This window comes from Mustela lutreola, chromosome 3 (genome assembly GCF_030435805.1).
Source record: "Mustela lutreola isolate mMusLut2 chromosome 3, mMusLut2.pri, whole genome shotgun sequence".
Lineage (NCBI taxonomy): Eukaryota > Metazoa > Chordata > Mammalia > Carnivora > Mustelidae > Mustela > Mustela lutreola.
In genome coordinates this window covers 176,748,231-176,764,962 of record NC_081292.1, presented here as the reverse complement: position 1 = coordinate 176,764,962, position 16,732 = coordinate 176,748,231, and the positions used below count along the sequence as shown (strand labels likewise).

The 16,732-nt window shown below is 39.4% G+C and overlaps 1 protein-coding gene across 3 annotated transcripts in view; it reads left to right on the top strand.

Moving 5' to 3' along the window:
• The window catches only part of NYAP2 (neuronal tyrosine-phosphorylated phosphoinositide-3-kinase adaptor 2), a 255,425-nt gene that overhangs the window by 151,521 nt on the left and 87,172 nt on the right, over positions 1 to 16,732 (top strand). For all 3 annotated transcript variants that reach the window (XM_059167879.1, XM_059167880.1, XM_059167881.1), the window contains one exon: positions 2,367 to 3,470. In XM_059167879.1, the coding sequence (XP_059023862.1) occupies positions 2,367 to 3,470 (1,104 nt within the window). The remainder of the gene's footprint in view (positions 1 to 2,366; positions 3,471 to 16,732) is intronic.

The window sequence follows — 16,732 nt, the reverse complement described above, 5'->3', positions numbered from 1 at the left end:
ACTGGTATCATGTCACAACCAGCTCTACCACTGACCCTTCACTCTCCTGGGTAATGGTATTCATTCAGCGTAGTGCCCATACCTAAGCATGGGCTCAGATGCATGAATTCTGCCTATCTTGTTATTTCTTTCCATACAACTACCCAAGTCTAGGTGGGGACATTGGACTTCAGTGAAGGGTCAAAGAAAATAGAAGTGCACCATAATTTAGAAAGGATAAAAATGCTAATCTTATTCTAGGTATGACCACTCCCATATAATGAAGTCATCATCTCATGGACACACTAATTCCTAGCATTAGGTTTACCCTTCATTCACAGAGCACCTCATTATTCAGACTTCTCTCTTCTAAGGATCTCCCCTAATTCCACACCATTCAATTTCTAGAAACCAGTAATCAGTGGCAAACATTTTCCCAGCATGTGAGTTACTTAGCCTAGAATGAGACCCTAAGGTGGAAGATGGCAAGAAACAAGCTTTAGAAGAATAGTCTTTTGTTCTTCTAGGTCGCAACTCAATGTACCCTGGGGGTACTAGGTCAACTTCATTCAGTGATGTGTAATTTTACTTTATACATCAGGCTCAGATTTTTGCATATAATCTGATGAGTTATTTAATTCATGAAAATTAACATACACAGTAGACTTTAAAACCAGTAAAATTTAAGACCAGTAAGATACAGAGAGGAGTTATTGGTCACTTTGCATCTCTCCTAAAGAATTGTCTAGGTAATTTTTGTCCTGTTATGTCTCTAGGCTTTTCATTTTTGGAACTCAAAGACTCCACTGCTATAACCCTCTGGAAAGCAACATCTAGTTTTTTCTTGATATGAATTAAAGGAAAAGTCTAGATACATTAAGAAACTTCCTTTGAAAAAAATATTTGTAGTTGAGTAAAAACATCAACATAGGCACAATAGGACAGAATATTTGAAAGCAGGAATGACCTAGAAAAGTGAGTGACATAGCCCCTTCTCTAGAATATTTGATGAGTCTCCTTTCTGTGAAGTCATGATTGATGCATAGAGCAGCAGACTAACTAATCTCTAAGCACTTGCTTTTCCTTTACTAAGTTTTAGAAAAGCTCATGGGTCATAGTATGCTATTTAAACAAAACAAAAATGACTTCAGGTGTTTTCTGATTTGTGTCTTGAGATCCCACCTTCCCTTCAGGCTGCAAATTATAGAGAAGCCTGTTATTTTCTCTATAGTTTTATACCAATAAGCTATACTGTCACCTTATATCATATGCTACCATTTACCACCAGTAACTGTGTTCTGCCGCACTGCATAATAATGATAATCGTTGTAATCATATATCAACACAATGAGATAATGAGATAATAACAAGATGTCAGTACCTTCCCTGCATGCTAAATAATTGATTTCAGTTACAGACATGTTGCCAGCCTTTTCTACCCTACTGTACGGTGTCAGAGTTTATGTTTCATTACTAGGGGTGTTTCCTTCCAGCAAGCTCTTGAGTGCACTGGTACATAGATCTGTTGTGAGTTTCCAAAAGATATTCTTGAAGCTTATACAACATTCTCTGGATTATTTGTTTGTTTGTTTGTTTGTTTGTTTATTTATTTATTTTTGTAAGACACTTGAGGGTGTTCTGTCGTGTCAGTGCCACATACCTAATAAATTCATTCCAAGATAGCATTTGGGATATCATAAGAGATCTCATGAACAAAACCAGACAAATACACCATAATCAACAATACCTGGAGATTTAGAGATTAACTTGTCTAGCCTCATAAGATTTTCACATCAATTTCCCCTGAAGTATCAGACCCATCGGTATAGAAGCTATTTATCTGAACCAAGACAGAGATTAAGCCTAGCAGGCTGGGACATTTTTATCCTAAATGAAAGCAAGATGTGATCATGTGCAATAGCCACATCATTAAAAGGGTTCAAATCCCATGGTATTTTTGTAACCATTTGTGCTAAGAGAAACTTGATTCTCCTCTCCCTTTTGCTCACATAATTCTTGGAGGTTAATCTTTAGGAATTTTATGGTTGTTTTTATGGAACATGTTTCATCTTAAGGCTTCTATTTAGAAATTCTAAGGCAGAGGGACGAATAGCCCCAGTTAATGCATTTTTCAGTGTCAGATTAGTAATATTAGCTTGAAGATAAATACTACCATTGTTCTGTCACCAGGTTTTCCTACATATGGAAAGTGTTTGACTTGTTTGATTTTTAATCTTAGCCTCAAACTAGAAGCGAAGCAGATTACCACCGCCCACAAGCCTCCACCAAAAGTCCATAGCAGTAAACCCAAGTGCAAGTCCTGTTTGAAGGCTTTCCTATTGTACTCATCTATTTCACTTTTCTGTTCTTCTCTTTTCTTTTTGTAGTGTCAGCCAAACCCAGACCCCACAGTGATGAATATTCAAAGAAGATCCCTCCTCCCAAACCCAAACGGAACCCGAATACTCAGCTGAGTACATCTTTCGATGAAACGTACATCAAGAAGCACGCGCCTCGGAGGACGTCGCTCCCACGGGACCCCTCTCTGTCCCAGGTCAGCAGCCCGGCGGGGGACCCCGAGGAGGAGGAGCCCGTGTACATCGAGATGGTGGGCAACATTCTCAGAGACTTCAGAAAGGAGGATGATGACCAGAGCGAGGCCGTCTACGAAGAGATGAAATACCCCATCTTTGACGACTTGGGCCAAGATTCGAAATGTGACCTTGACCATCACAGTTGCTCTTCGCAGTGTGCTACTCCCACGGTGCCTGACTCGGACTTCGCCAAGTCCTCAGTGCCATGTACTCCAAAGGGTTTGCTTTGTGACATCCCCCCGCCCTTCCCCAACCTGCTTTCTCACCGACCCCCGCTGCTGGTGTTCCCTCCCGCTCCCGTGCAGTGCTCCCCTAATTCCGACGAGTCTCCGCTTACCCCGCTGGAGGTCACCAAACTGCCGGTGTTGGAAAACGTGTCTTACATGAAGCAGCAGGCCGGGGCATCTCCGTCCTCCCTGCCCTCTCACACCTCTGGCCACCCTAAGCTGGACAAAGATCAGGCTGCAGCCCTGGCTCCGGGCCCTGCCACTGCTGCCGCGTCCACGCTGTCCTCGTCCCCGCCCCCGCCATCCACCCTGTACCGCACCCAGTCCCCCCATGGCTATCCGAAGAGCCACTCGGCCTCCCCATCGCCGGTCAGCATGGGGAGGTCCCTGACCCCGCTCAGCCTCAAGCGACCCCCGCCCTACGACGCTGTGCATTCGGGCAGCCTCTCCAGGAGCTCTCCATCAGTGCCTCATTCGACCGGCAGGCCGGTGTCGCAGGATGGGGCCAAGATGGTCAATGCCTCGGTGAACACCTACGGCCCAGCTCCAGGCGCCTCCCGGTCCAGGACTCCTACAAGTCCCTTGGAGGAACTAACCAGCCTCTTTACCTCTGGACGAAGCCTGCTGAGGAAGTCGTCCAGCGGCCGCCGTTCTAAAGACCCTGCAGAGAGTAAGTGTACAGAGTCGATGGGAGCCAGGTTTCCGACTTAAAAATAAAGTGAAGCCAGGGGTGTGCAGATGAAGCGTGGAGTGCAGGGCCTTCAGTTCTTTGAGTTGAAATATCAAAGTGGGTTCTTTCGCTTTGCCATGATGAAGGATAGATTCTGAAAGAACTCAAAGTGACAATTGGCCTAGTGTAACACATGCTATTGAGAGGAAGAATGACTCTTTAAACACTAAAGTGTAGAATCTGAATTGTTACAGGGGATCTAGAAAGTCTATCAGAGTAAACACATCACTATGGAATTTTTAGGTAAATAACTTGATTTTTGAAGCCAAGTGTCTATTGAAACATAATGATAAATGTTAATATTCATCTTTATTTTCTATTAAAAATCCGCTTGAGGAAATCTCTATTACAAAGCTTTTGCTGGAAAAACAGAAATTTGGATAGAATTTAGTATTTTTTTTTTTTAACATGGTGAATGATTCTCCCTGCATTCTTTGTGGGGTTATTATGTTCTTACATTTACCCTAAACTAGAAAAGCCTCCTTGCTTCTCTTTTAACACCTTTGGTAATTAGTATCTTATTCCCATGGTATTCTTCCTAGGTCCACTCATATATAAATTACAGAAAAATCAGTAAGTGATAAATGGGCGGTATAGGTTATATTTACATTAAACTTCAAAGAGCAGGAAATGTCTCTATCTGAATGACTAAACCATCTTGTGAATCCCAAATCATTCCATACACATACAGTCAAGTCAAACAGATCCTTGTTTTCTCAGTGTCCATTGTATTAAAAAGCACTGCTTTCCCTTACTTAAAAATGCCTTAGGCACTTAAACTTGTAATTAACCCTTTTTCATCTCAGATTATCCCAATGCAAAATTTTACTTATCCACTTACCCAATCACACTGAGTTCCTTCCTTAAAGGGGGAAAAAATCAATATTTCTGATGATGAAGATGGTGATGGCACTTTTTTTTCTTAAGATTTATTTATATATTTGATAGAGAGAGAAAAAGTGGGGGGAGGGAAAGAGGGATAGAATCATTCAAGCAGACTCCCCACAGACCGTGGAGCCCAGGAGGGGTTCAGTTTCTGGACCCTGATCATGACCTGAGCCAAAACCAAGTCAGATGCTCAACCAATGGAGCCAACCAGGCACCCAGTGGTGATGGTGCTTCTTAGATAATTAGTATTCATTCATGTTAGAAGCCACATATCCTGCTTTTTTGCTTGTTTTTCCACAGAGATTTATGGAAGTATTACTGCTTAAAAATTCCCCACTGAAACATTTCCTTTACCTGACTGAAAGGCAAAAAATTCTAATCTATTAGACATGTCTAAAGTTAAGTACCTGTGTATGTGCATACATTAAACTATTTTTTGACTTGAAATAAAACTTAGGAACAATATGCTTCTAAAATAGTGGTTCTCAGCCAGGGCATTTTGGCCCCTAGGGAATTCTGGCAATGTCTGGACACATTGTTAGTTATCACAACTGGAGGTACTATTGACATCAACTGTGTACAAGCCGGAAGTACTCCTTAAAAACCGACTAAAAGGGATGCTTGGGTGGTTCATTCTGTTAAGTGTCTACCTTTGGCTCAGGTCATGGTCCCGGGTCATGGGATTGAGCCCCTCGTGGGGGTCCTTGCTCAGCAAGGAGCCTGCTTCTCCCTCTGCCTGCTGCTTTCCCTGCCTGTGCTCTCTCAATCTCCCTGACCAAAACAAAACAAAACAAAACAAAACAAAAAACCCCAAAACTAAAAACAAAAAACAAAAAACCCCACAAACAAACAAACAAACAAACAAGATGATCTGGTCCACAATGTCCATACTGGCAAGTTCAGTAAACCCTGACTATTATTAAAGACTCAGGTTTCTTCTAGATGATTGATTTGGTTTAAGCGCAGATCATTTAAGGTGTTTGGAGCAAATTGGAGAAACAAAAATGAAAGGATAAGATTTTCTTTCAAAATATGTAATGGTTAGTGTGAAAGTAATGGGTGTTCGATGCAAGATTTGGTGAAATTATTGGATTTTCTCCCTACCTACCAGTTTCTTTGGAGGATCCTTAACAGCTCCAGCTGGCAGCTATACCAATTAGCTAGAAAAAGTATATGTAAAAGAAATGATTAACTAATGAAGTTATTTCAAGAAAAATCCATCTGTTAGAATTTGTCTATGTGTTATATGTCACAGACTTCTTCATTCGAGTCCAAAATGAGCTTTGTGTGCTTCTAAAACAAAGCTTATACATGGAAAAGTGATCCAGGCTCTTTATAGCTTTTAGAGATCTGAGGATTAAATTCCTTCCTGTGTGCTCTTAACTATGTATCAACTCTTCAGAGAAAGGGCATGTCTTGAGTTACATGAACTTCAATATTTTACTTCATATAAAGGGAGAGGAAGAAAAATGCAGATAGTGCAAAGAATAATTTAGTGTTATTTACTTTTGACTCCAGAAGAAAATGCTAAAAAGAATCATAGTGGTGGGATGCCTGGGTGGCTCATTCAGTTAAGCATCTGCATTCAGCTCAGGTTATGATCTCAGGATCCTGGGATCAAGCCCTGCATCAGGCTCCCTGTCCAGTGGGGAATCTGCCTCTCTCTTTCCCTTTGCCCCACCCACTACCCCCTGCTCATGCTCTCCCTTGCTCTCTCTGTCAAATCATTAAATAAAATCTTAAAAAAAAAATCATAAAGGCTCTTAGATTCTTTCTGTAATTCAGAAAGTAGATCCAACAATGTTAGTAATTGGAAGTTATCTTATAATCACTGGTACAGTACACTCAGTGATGCAACTCTCCCCTCTATTCTTGCCAGATAAGATTTACAGACACTGCTAATATCATAGGGACAGAATAAGTGCGATGAAGTAATATAACATTCATGACTCCTAAATCTCAAATATCTTTTTTTCTGTCCTTTTCTTTTTTCTTTTCCTTTCCCTTCCTTCCCTGCCCTTCCCTTCCCTTTTCTTTTCTTTTCTTTTCTTTCTTCCTCCTCCTCCTCCTCCTCCTCCTCCTCCTCCTCCTCCTCCTCCTCTTCTTCTTCTTCTTCTTCTTCTTCTTCTTCTTCTTCTTCTTCTTCTTCTTCTTCTTCTTCTTTTTCTTCTACATTTCAGAAATAAAATTAAGGCTGGTATTTCTATTCTCCATACACCCTGGTTTTACTGGAAGTGCCAATTTTGATAATTTTCTAATATTCAACTCAAAGCCAATGTAATATTTCTGGTTTAATTTTAAAATCAATGTCAAATTATATATATGCCTTTGGGGTACCTGGGGGCTCATTGGGTTAAGCCTCTGCCTTCAGCTCAGGTCATGATCTGAGGGTCCTGGGATCAAACCCTGCACTGGGCTCTCTGCTCAGCAGGGAGCCTACTTCCCCCTCTCCCTCTGCCTGCCTCTCTGTCTATTTGTGATCTCTCTCTGTCAAATAAATAAATAGAATCTTTAAAAATGAATAAATAAATATATGCCTTCAACTCTTACTTTAATAATCTAAAAAGATACATTTAACTTGATTTCATATCTTAAAATCTTACAACAGTTGACAGAGATTGAGCAATAGGAAATAAATATAATAAGACAATTGTGGTAGACTATGAACCAGTTTCATTTCACTGCATCATTTTCTAAACATGGCCTTCAGATTAAGTGTTCTAAGAAGTACTTTTTTCCCTGGTTGATGGAACATTGTTATGTTGCTTAGCTATAGATAAGGACACGTAATAGTCTCTCTCACAATAGTAAATTTTATTTGAATTGGTTATTATTTATATTTCTTAATTTTGTGCAGAAAGATAGTGTACAAGGCATGTAAGAAGTGATCCACTTGTATTTTATTGCTGTAAACTTTTGTCTAAATGAGAAATAGTGAAGTACAAATATGTTTATGGTGAATTTAGAGTATTCACCATAATAGTATTTAAAATATTTTTCTCCTCAAATAAGAAATATTTTTAAAAGAAAGGTTTTGCCTGTATTTAATATAAATGCATGAATATATGCTCCTATAAAAAAAATACAAGAATATAATTAAATACTATGATATACTCAAGGGAGAGTATAGGATAGAAAAGAAATATGTGGAGAAATGTTAGCAGAAATTTTAAGGAAAAAATAGAAACATGAAACAGTAAAGGGACTAATTCAAAGACTAAGGCAACAAGGGATATACAAATGAAATTCACACACAGGGTGGGATCAGCAGCACATAAGCCCTCATGGACACCAGCACATGAAGCACCTGCAGAGGTCCACATAGAGCTCGCAGAAGGACATAGAGACACAGGGGTGTAAAGAAGGAACAAAGAAAAACAAAGGTGTAGGCTCCCTCACCTGGTGGTGTTATTAAAAGAATAGTGAGTCAGAATTGCTAAAGAGCATCATTATACACATTAATATTCCACAGTAATAGAGATGCCATTTCCTACTGTTACATTTCATCTTTCAGCCTCTTAAAAATACTACCATTTAAGATGTTTAGATGTTGTGCTGTATTTTTACAATTATAAAAGTAAATAGGTCCTATTGTTTTCATGAAATAAACTTAGGAAACAAGATGTAACCTTTGCCTTTCCATTCATTTTCTTAAAACACACCCACTCGCACAGAAACAACAACCCAAAGGAAACATGCAAACAAACCCAAACAAACAAACAAACAAAACCACAAAAATCAAACAAAAAAACAAAATCAACCAAAAAAAACTATCTCCATGCCACTTCCATCACATACCCACAACCCCCCCAACACACACCCTTTCCCCTTTTGTAAGTCATTTGAGATACAGTGATGCTAAAATATTGGGTATTGATGGTGAAGCAACTGATCCAACCTATTCTTACTATTTTATTTTATTTTATTTTATTTTATTTTATTTTATTTTATTTGACAGACAGAGATCATAAGTAGGAAGAGAGGCAGGCAGAGAGAGAGAGAGGAGAAAGCAGGCTCCCTGCAGAGCAGAAAGCCCAATGTGGGGCTCGATCCCAGGACCCTGGGATCATGACCTGAGCTGAAGGTCAGAGGCTTTAACCCACTGAGCTACCCAGGTGCCCCTATTCTTACTAGTTTAATTTAAAAAGGAATTTTTTAAAAAAGAATGATTTTGGAAGGAAATCATGTTTTTTAAAGATTTTTTAATTTGACAGACAGAGGTCACAAGTAGGCCGAGAGGCCCGTGGAGAGAGAGGAGAAAGCATGCTCCCCGCTGAGCAGAGAGCCCAATGCGGGGCTCAGTCCCACGACCCTGGGACCATGACCTGAGCCAAAGGCAGAGGCTTTAACCCACTGAGCCGCCCATTCACCCCTGGAAGGAAATCTTTTAACGTGTATTTCTGTATTTATATATAACCCCACTTTTAGGACAAAAGGAAGGTTTTACTAACATAATGTAGCCATCTTTATGATTCAGGATCAATGTGATCATCGTTGTGTGCCTACTACGTGTTAGTGCACCTGAAGTGTTCATGGCACCTTGGTGGCACAGTCTGTTAAGCGTTCGGCTCAAGTGTTCATCTCAGGGTCGTGAGATTGAGCCCCATGTTGGGCTTTGCACTCAATGTGGAATCTGCTTAAGATTCTCTCCCCTTCTCCCTCTGCCCCTTCCACTCATGCACATACTCTCTCTTTCTTTCTCTCTCAAATGAATAAATCTTTAAAAAAAAAAAAAAAAAAACGTGTCTAGCATGGTGACTAGAATAGGATACCCCTCAAACAGTGGTGACTGTCATTGTCCCTGGCCATTTATAATAGCAGTGACACAGTGTTGATAGCTAAATTATTATGATACTGGGATGTTGTCAGGGGCTCTTTGAGTTTGCAGCTCTGAGTAGCCCTCTACTGTTATATCATTTAAATTTATTTGTATTCTTGTGTCTGTTTCTTGTGGTTTTCCTGCCTCCTACCTTTCTTTCAGGTAGTTTGATTGATGCAGATAGGTTCTCTTCCCCTCCCCCACTTCTCCTATTCTCCTTCAACTCTTGCCCCCAGTATCTTATCACACCATTAATTAGTTGTGGGCCAAGAAACAGATACACAACCTTGTCTGAGCAGGCTCTCATTTGGTATAAACATGTGACCTTCAGTATAAATATGTGACCTCTGTGACCCTTAACTTCAAAGACCATTTTATTTAACCCACTTACTAAGTCTTGAATGAAGTTCTTGGATTCATGTCTGAGATGGTAAGAATATCAACTTCCCAAGAACTAAGTTATCCTAGGAAACCTGAAATGAATGTTATTTTATTTTTAGATAATCTACACATTTTGTTTGACTTGTTTAAAATACTTTTTTCTGTAAAATTTAGCAAGCAACTTAATTCAGGACTTCATGGCTCTTCCTTCTCACTCCTCTGAAAGCAGGGGCTGAAGAGAGTGGCTAGGACTCTGGCAAATGTTGAGAAGCCAAAGAGGAGGGAAGACAGGAAAATCCACGAGTCTGGGTCTTTCACTTGCCATGGGAATGGGTGAGCCTTCACCCTGGGATGTCAGCCAGAACTTCTGGATGCACAGTAACTTGGAAACACCTAAACAGCATTGGGAGTTGGATCTGGAACTTGTAGAATTCTAGGTATTTGGCACTTGAGTTACACTCCTATGACCTGAAGAGTATCTCAGAGGATTCCAAAGGGCCTGAAAAAACCAAAGCTTACAAGTTTTGTTAAGCATCTTAAATAAAGATGTGACCCTTGTCAGGTCCCTTTCCTGCTGTTTGTTGGTTGTACCCATCCCTCCACTATGAGTCCCATACCATGGCTTCAGGCTAGTTTCCACATTAGAAAGGCTCCTTCTAGCTGTTTAGAGGGAAAATTGAACTCGGACCTGGGTTATAATGATGCACTTGAACCAATACCTTGATGACATGCTCAGGCTTCTGAGAATGTCCTTGAGTGGTTCAAAGTATGTAGGCAAAGACACAGAAAGCTTAGACTTCTGGTCCAAGAACTTATATCATGTTCACCTGGGTGTTGTCAAAAACAGATTCCTGGACCTTATCATAGACCTGTTCAATGAGAAATTCTGGAGGTTGAGGCTGCGATGTTGGCTTTTTAATGCAATCCCCAGTAAAATTTCCTGGTATCTCACGGTAATTCAAGGATATATGACTAAATATTGGGAACACCCTTTACTTGTATAAAAAAGAAAGGTCTAACACATTGCTTTTATCTAACAAAGTCAGAAATGTAATTTATGTAAGAGAAAGGAGAGAAGGGAGAGCTTAAAATGAGTGAGTGTTGCTTTTCTTTCCTTGAGTAAGCTATTGGTTAGTTGGCATCTGGCAAAGAAGACAATCAAGGTCATCTGGATGGATCAATAAGGAAGTCCATTTTGCTCTGTTTGGATTCTCCCAGAGACCTTGGGAGTTTAACAGTGGTGTATCTGTGAAGAATGTCCATTCTGGTTTCTAGTTAGAACCTCCATCTTAGTCATGCCGGGCCTTTGTCATTCTCGCAGGAGAACCCGCAAAGAACCTGCAAGTCGGGCCTGTGGCAGTCCCCACTCCAGAAGTTTATTTCTAGGCTATCTAAGCAGGAGTACTAGCCAGTCCAGAGTGGGGCCCCTATATGGAGTCATGACCCAGGGCAAGGGTGTGCCTCACTTGGTCACATGGTCTAATCAATATGACAGAATGGGTGTCTTCTTTGGGGGACACCAGAAGGGCAAGGACAGCAGACATTGTGAGAGCAATGAGGAGGTCTGGCTGCCATGACTGAGCCAAGGATTCCCGGCATTAGAGCTGATGGTGCTGATAGGGTAATGAAGTAATGAAGTTCTTGGAACATGCTTCTGCCTCCAAAAAGTGTGTCTCAGGAACAATTTCAGGAGCAGATTTCAAGAACATTGCCCAGAATGGGATGCATCAAAATAGCTAGGGGTGAGGACCTGGGGAAAGTGTGCAGCAGCCAACATTTTCCTTAAGAATGCTTCCATCAGGGGCACCTGGGTAGCTCAGTGGGTTAAGCCTCTGCCTTCAGCTCAGGTCATGAGATCAGGGTCCTTGGATCAAGCCCCTCATCAGGGGGGGCCCTGATCCCCTCAGTGGGGACCCTGCTTCCCACTCTCTCTCTGCCTGCCTCTCTGCATGCTTGTGATCTCTCACTCTCTGTCAAAAAAAAAAAATAAATAAATAAAATGTAAAAAAGAAAAATGCTTCCATCATAATGGTAGCATGTACTTTGATATGTTTACTTTATGCCAGACACTTTTCTAGTCGTTTTACATATGTGTATTCCATCTTCATTGCAATGCTTTGAGGTAGGTGATATTAGCATTGCCATTTTAAAGATGGGAGACACTGAGGCACAACTTGCCCAGGTCACATACAGAGTAAATTTAGGATTTGAATCCAGTTTATTTGCCTCTAGAGTTTCTGGCTGTTAATGATACTTTATCTACACTTGACCAGTCTCCCCGATTTCTTACCTCTCCCTGTTGCCATTAAAATATACCAGTTGTCATCAAAACTCTAAAAACTTGTAGTGTTATCACTCCCAACAATATCTGCTTAGTAAGAGAAAGATGACTATGTACCTAATGGAATGGAGTACCTAACAGTGGTCATTAATTTAGGAAGAGGGTGGAAAACTTTTTCAGTACCCTCCAAAATTCACTTTGGAAGAGCCTAGTCTCTGTGATGGACTGTTCTGTACTGTAAGCTTCTGAGCTGTCCCTGAAGGATATGATCTGTCCAGGGGGCTTTGAATCACCTAAATGACCTGGGTGAGAAGATGTGAGTGCTCACCTCAGTGCCTCCAAGTTTAACTTAGAAAGTACATGCATATTTCTTTGGTCCATGAGATTTTCAATACTGAGCTACCAACTAACTGATTCTACCTCCATGGATGTAGGGCTTTTTTCTTCAGCTACTTGCTTCTTGTCTGTAACTATGCAGTAGCTTGATGGCCTGTAGCTACTGCAAGAGAAAACACATATCCGTTGGATCAAAAACCCCAGTCAATGCTCAAAAGCAGTGAGGGACCCAGCATCATTAATCTGGAAACCGATCTAGTAAAACAAACACTCCAGAAGAGCCCTATGCAAAATGTTGCTTAACATCACCTCTTTTCTCTTTAAATTTGTGTTAATGTGTAGTTGACAGAATCAGACACTTATCTTCAAAATTAAAATGAAAAAATGCAGTTCTTCAAGAATATGCTGACCTACTTAATTATTACTATTTTTTTAAAGCTAAAGAAATTTCATTTCAAGATGATGAGGTTAAAAGAGTATAAGTAAAATCCGTTGATTTTGAAAATGCGTGTGACTCCTTGGTTAATTGGGACCATGACATTGTCTGTTTCCCTCATTCAGTTTCTTTTTGGATTGCAACACAGAATCACTGAAGAAGACATAATTTCATAAATAATTGCTCACCTTTCTGGGGGTAGACTGCAACCGCCTCTGATTGATGCAGGCAGACGTGTTTATCCCCTGTGTTTATATTCTCCAGCTGCTGAATCTTTAAGTGCAATTTCTTGTCGGCAATTTAATCAGCAATGTTCTGCATTAAGAAGAGCCCTCCCTGCTTTAGATCTATAAAATGCAGAAACATTTCAATTCAGAAATAAAGCTACCCCAGTCAATTTTTTAAAAACCCAAGATTCCCTTATCTTGTATTTAATGTACTAGAACTGATTTTTTTCTCTCCTATTGAATTACCTCAAACAGAAAATCCAATTTCTGATTTGTATTTAATATCCTATGTTTTCAACACTTTAACATCTAGAAGTAATTGAATGTTAGGTATAAGTAAAGGCATTCCTACCGGCCACATCTCACTCTCTGATGTTTGTCCTGCTTCCTAACTGAATATGATCTAGAGGGTTAGGGCAGGAGCTAGATGTCACAAGACATTGTTTCCATCTTAGTTCAGCCATTAAAAAGCTTCAAGACTTTGGATAAGTCCGTTCATCTCTTAATATGTTACTTTTCTCACATTTCAAATGAAAATATTAGCTGCTAAAACTGGGAGTCTCTTCTGGCTCTGATGTTTGATGCATCTCTGGATTACTGAATGATGTGTAAAGCCTTCAAAAAATGACCCTCTTCCTGCCTCTGAGACTGTCTGATGTTGTTCTCTCTTGCTGGAAGAGCTTCCTCACTAAGTCCATAAAACAAAGCCTAGTCCTTGAATCTCTGCTTAGCATCCACCTACTTTTCATAGAGTTTTTCTTGTGCTATTGTCTTGAAATTCTGTCTCTCAAACTCCAGGAGCACTTTATACTTCTGTAACAGTGTGTGTTATTCTGACTTACTGTGAGGTCTTATTCTTATTCCCATTAAGATGTATGGCTGAGGAGGACAAGGTCCATACTTTCTCATCATTTTTTTTTTTTTTAAGGTAGCCCTCATCCCAATGCAATCTTTCTCAAAGTTGATATAGCATAAATATTTATTGAACTTGTTGAATTAATAGGCATAATGACTTGAGAGGGCTACTGTTCCCAAGGAAATAAAAACCAAATGAGAAATGTTTGACCATTAAGTGAAAAAAAAAAAAAATCAGATCCTTTGACTTAGAAAATTCCACACTGAAATCAATATAGTCATTCAGCCGAAAATAACCTATGCTGAATGCTGAATTCATTGCTTCTGCTCTTAAGTGTCCTGTTTAAAAGAATGTCTATTCCATTCCAGGCAGATTTATTAGGAGAAAGATATAAAGAATTTAGCCATAAAGCATTTAAATGTGGATCATTCTTGTCAAAGCCTCATCAGTTTCTGGATAGATGAATAGTGTGAAATTGATCACTTCTCAACATTTGAAGAGAAAAATGCATTTTTTAAGAAAATAATGGAGATCAACATTTTAAAGAAGGAATTTCAGTCTGCTTAACATTATGCATTATTGAACTTAGGTGGTAGAGAGAATGAAAGCATATTCAACCAGGTCATTTAACCTCTTTGGCAGAAAGGCAGTGCATAAGTCCAGGGACCTATTGTCATGTGACTGGCAGCCTTGTTCATGTATGCTTATAGGCAAAAATGGGTTCGAGTTATAAAATATTTGAAAAGCTTTTATAATTTCTGAAAAACTCAGTTTTTTGGAATTCAGTGAATAGATGGCAATCCCGAATTTAATGAACTGTCTGTAGTGCTGCATGGTATTTCTCGGTTGAAGCAAACTCATTATTGTTGTTAGTCGATGGGAACTAGGTTAGTTAAATGTTCCACTTCTAGTGGAATAACCAATCAACTGGAGAATCTGGGCTATTGCTATTCCCAAATAAAAGAAATAAAAATACTAAATAGAATCTAAGAGGGGGAAGAGAGCATTAGTAGCATGGATTTTGAAGCAACGTTATCCTGTCTAGCCAGGTCTACCCAGAACAACGGAACCTAAAGGAAAAAATTCAAATCTTGAAGTCTGTAACATTCCTCTGACAATTGCAAACTTTCCCCTACATTTTATTCTGGTCAAGGGACAGATTTACCTCCAATAAAAGAGCATTTTAAAAAATATTTACATGTATTTCCTTGTTGTAGATGGAACCAATGTAACTAAGTTGGGAAAGAAAAAAGAGTAGAAAAACAAAAGGTGGAAAGATTCAGCACATAAAGATCAGAGGCATCTATGTATCCTCCATCCCTAGATATGGGTGGGTAATTCTAATGTGGTTCTAATCCCATGATTCAGGCAAGAAATCCAGATTCCCAGAAACTAGAAGACTGAGAAAAAGTTTTGGTTTTAGTAGCCCCCAACAGAATGAAGACAGCTGAAATGAGGCATTGTTCTCTCAAAGATCCCACATTCCAAATATCAAAGTTGACTCTAGATCCACAGACTAGCTTCTTTCTTTGATCGATTACTTATTAATCACTTACTAATGATTAATAGCAAGAGAGATGTGTCAAAACGATGAAAGCTTTTTGTCAATGTTGGCCCAAGAGAAATCTCAAACCTAAGAAATTAGATTGCCTGAGAGTGGTCCGTATTTGGTTGATTGATAACGTTTACTCAAGGGCTGAAGAATTTACTTTGGCTTCTAAACCAAGCTATGTTTATGAATTCTCAGGATGAAGTAAAACAAAATTGTTCATTGATGTTTAAGAGAAAAACAGCTTGACTTTCTATCCAGCCATGGTTCTCTATTTCTCTTTCATGGTCAAACCATTCAAGTGAATGTTCTGCCCTTGCTGCCTCTGTTTCTTGTCCCGCAACTGCATTTCCCAAAACCCAGTTCCCGCTTCTGCTCACTCAAGTCACGCAGGGCTAATTCCCAACGGGTCTCTGGCTCTGGCCTCTTTCCTCTTCTGGTTCTCTTAAACCTCACAGAACATCTGACCCTGTTGTTTGTTCCATCTGAAGACATTTCTCTTGATTCTCCTGCAATATGATATCCTCATTAGCAATCCTTTTTGGACTCTGTTTCTTCTGCTTTTTTGGCAAGGTTGGGGGAGGTCTACCCCCCCATTAACTAAAAAAGCTCTTCTGACACAGTGTCTGATTAGCTTTTGAATGTTTATCATCCTAACTAAACTGTCAGGGCACAATACTGAGTCTGTTTTATTGCAACAACAGCACATTTGCTGGCACAGAGTACATGTTCGGTATGCGTTCCTTGAATCATCAAATGACTGTTCCACTAAAGTGAATGAATGTATATCTGATCTCCAGAGTTAAATGGTAAATTTTTGAGAGGGAAGACTGTATATTTTAAGTGCCCATGGTTTCTGTGACTATGTTTTGCATAGTCAGTTATTTTATGGATTATTTTTCCAAAGCTAACATTTTTTAAATAGCAAAGCCCAGTTGAATTACCATAAAGTATTGCCAATAATCTGAATTTTGCACAGGATGAGGAGATCAAGACTAGTGAAGATATTTCAGAACCAGCTGCTCCAAAAAATATTAATGGAGAACTCAGGTTTAGATAAATTTTTATATGAAATAGTAAGAAGAGAAATCAGTCCTGTTACTGATTGGGGAAACTATACAGTACTCAACAAGGAAAATGTAAGCAAATACTCATAGTGTATATATACTCATAGTGCATTATTTTGTATAATAATTAAAGTAGGATCCATTAAAAATAGCATAGCATAGGTATTTACTGAATGATTCTAGAACCAGTATTAAGATCTTACATAGTAAATAGAAAAACTATCAGCTAGACTGTAGATGGTATTAGTATGGCCCATTTACTATTTAATTCCAGCATTTAAGGAGAATAAAACATATATCCTCATTTCTAAACTTTTGTTTATTTTTAAAAAATTCCTTTGTTCGAACAGCATAAAAAACAA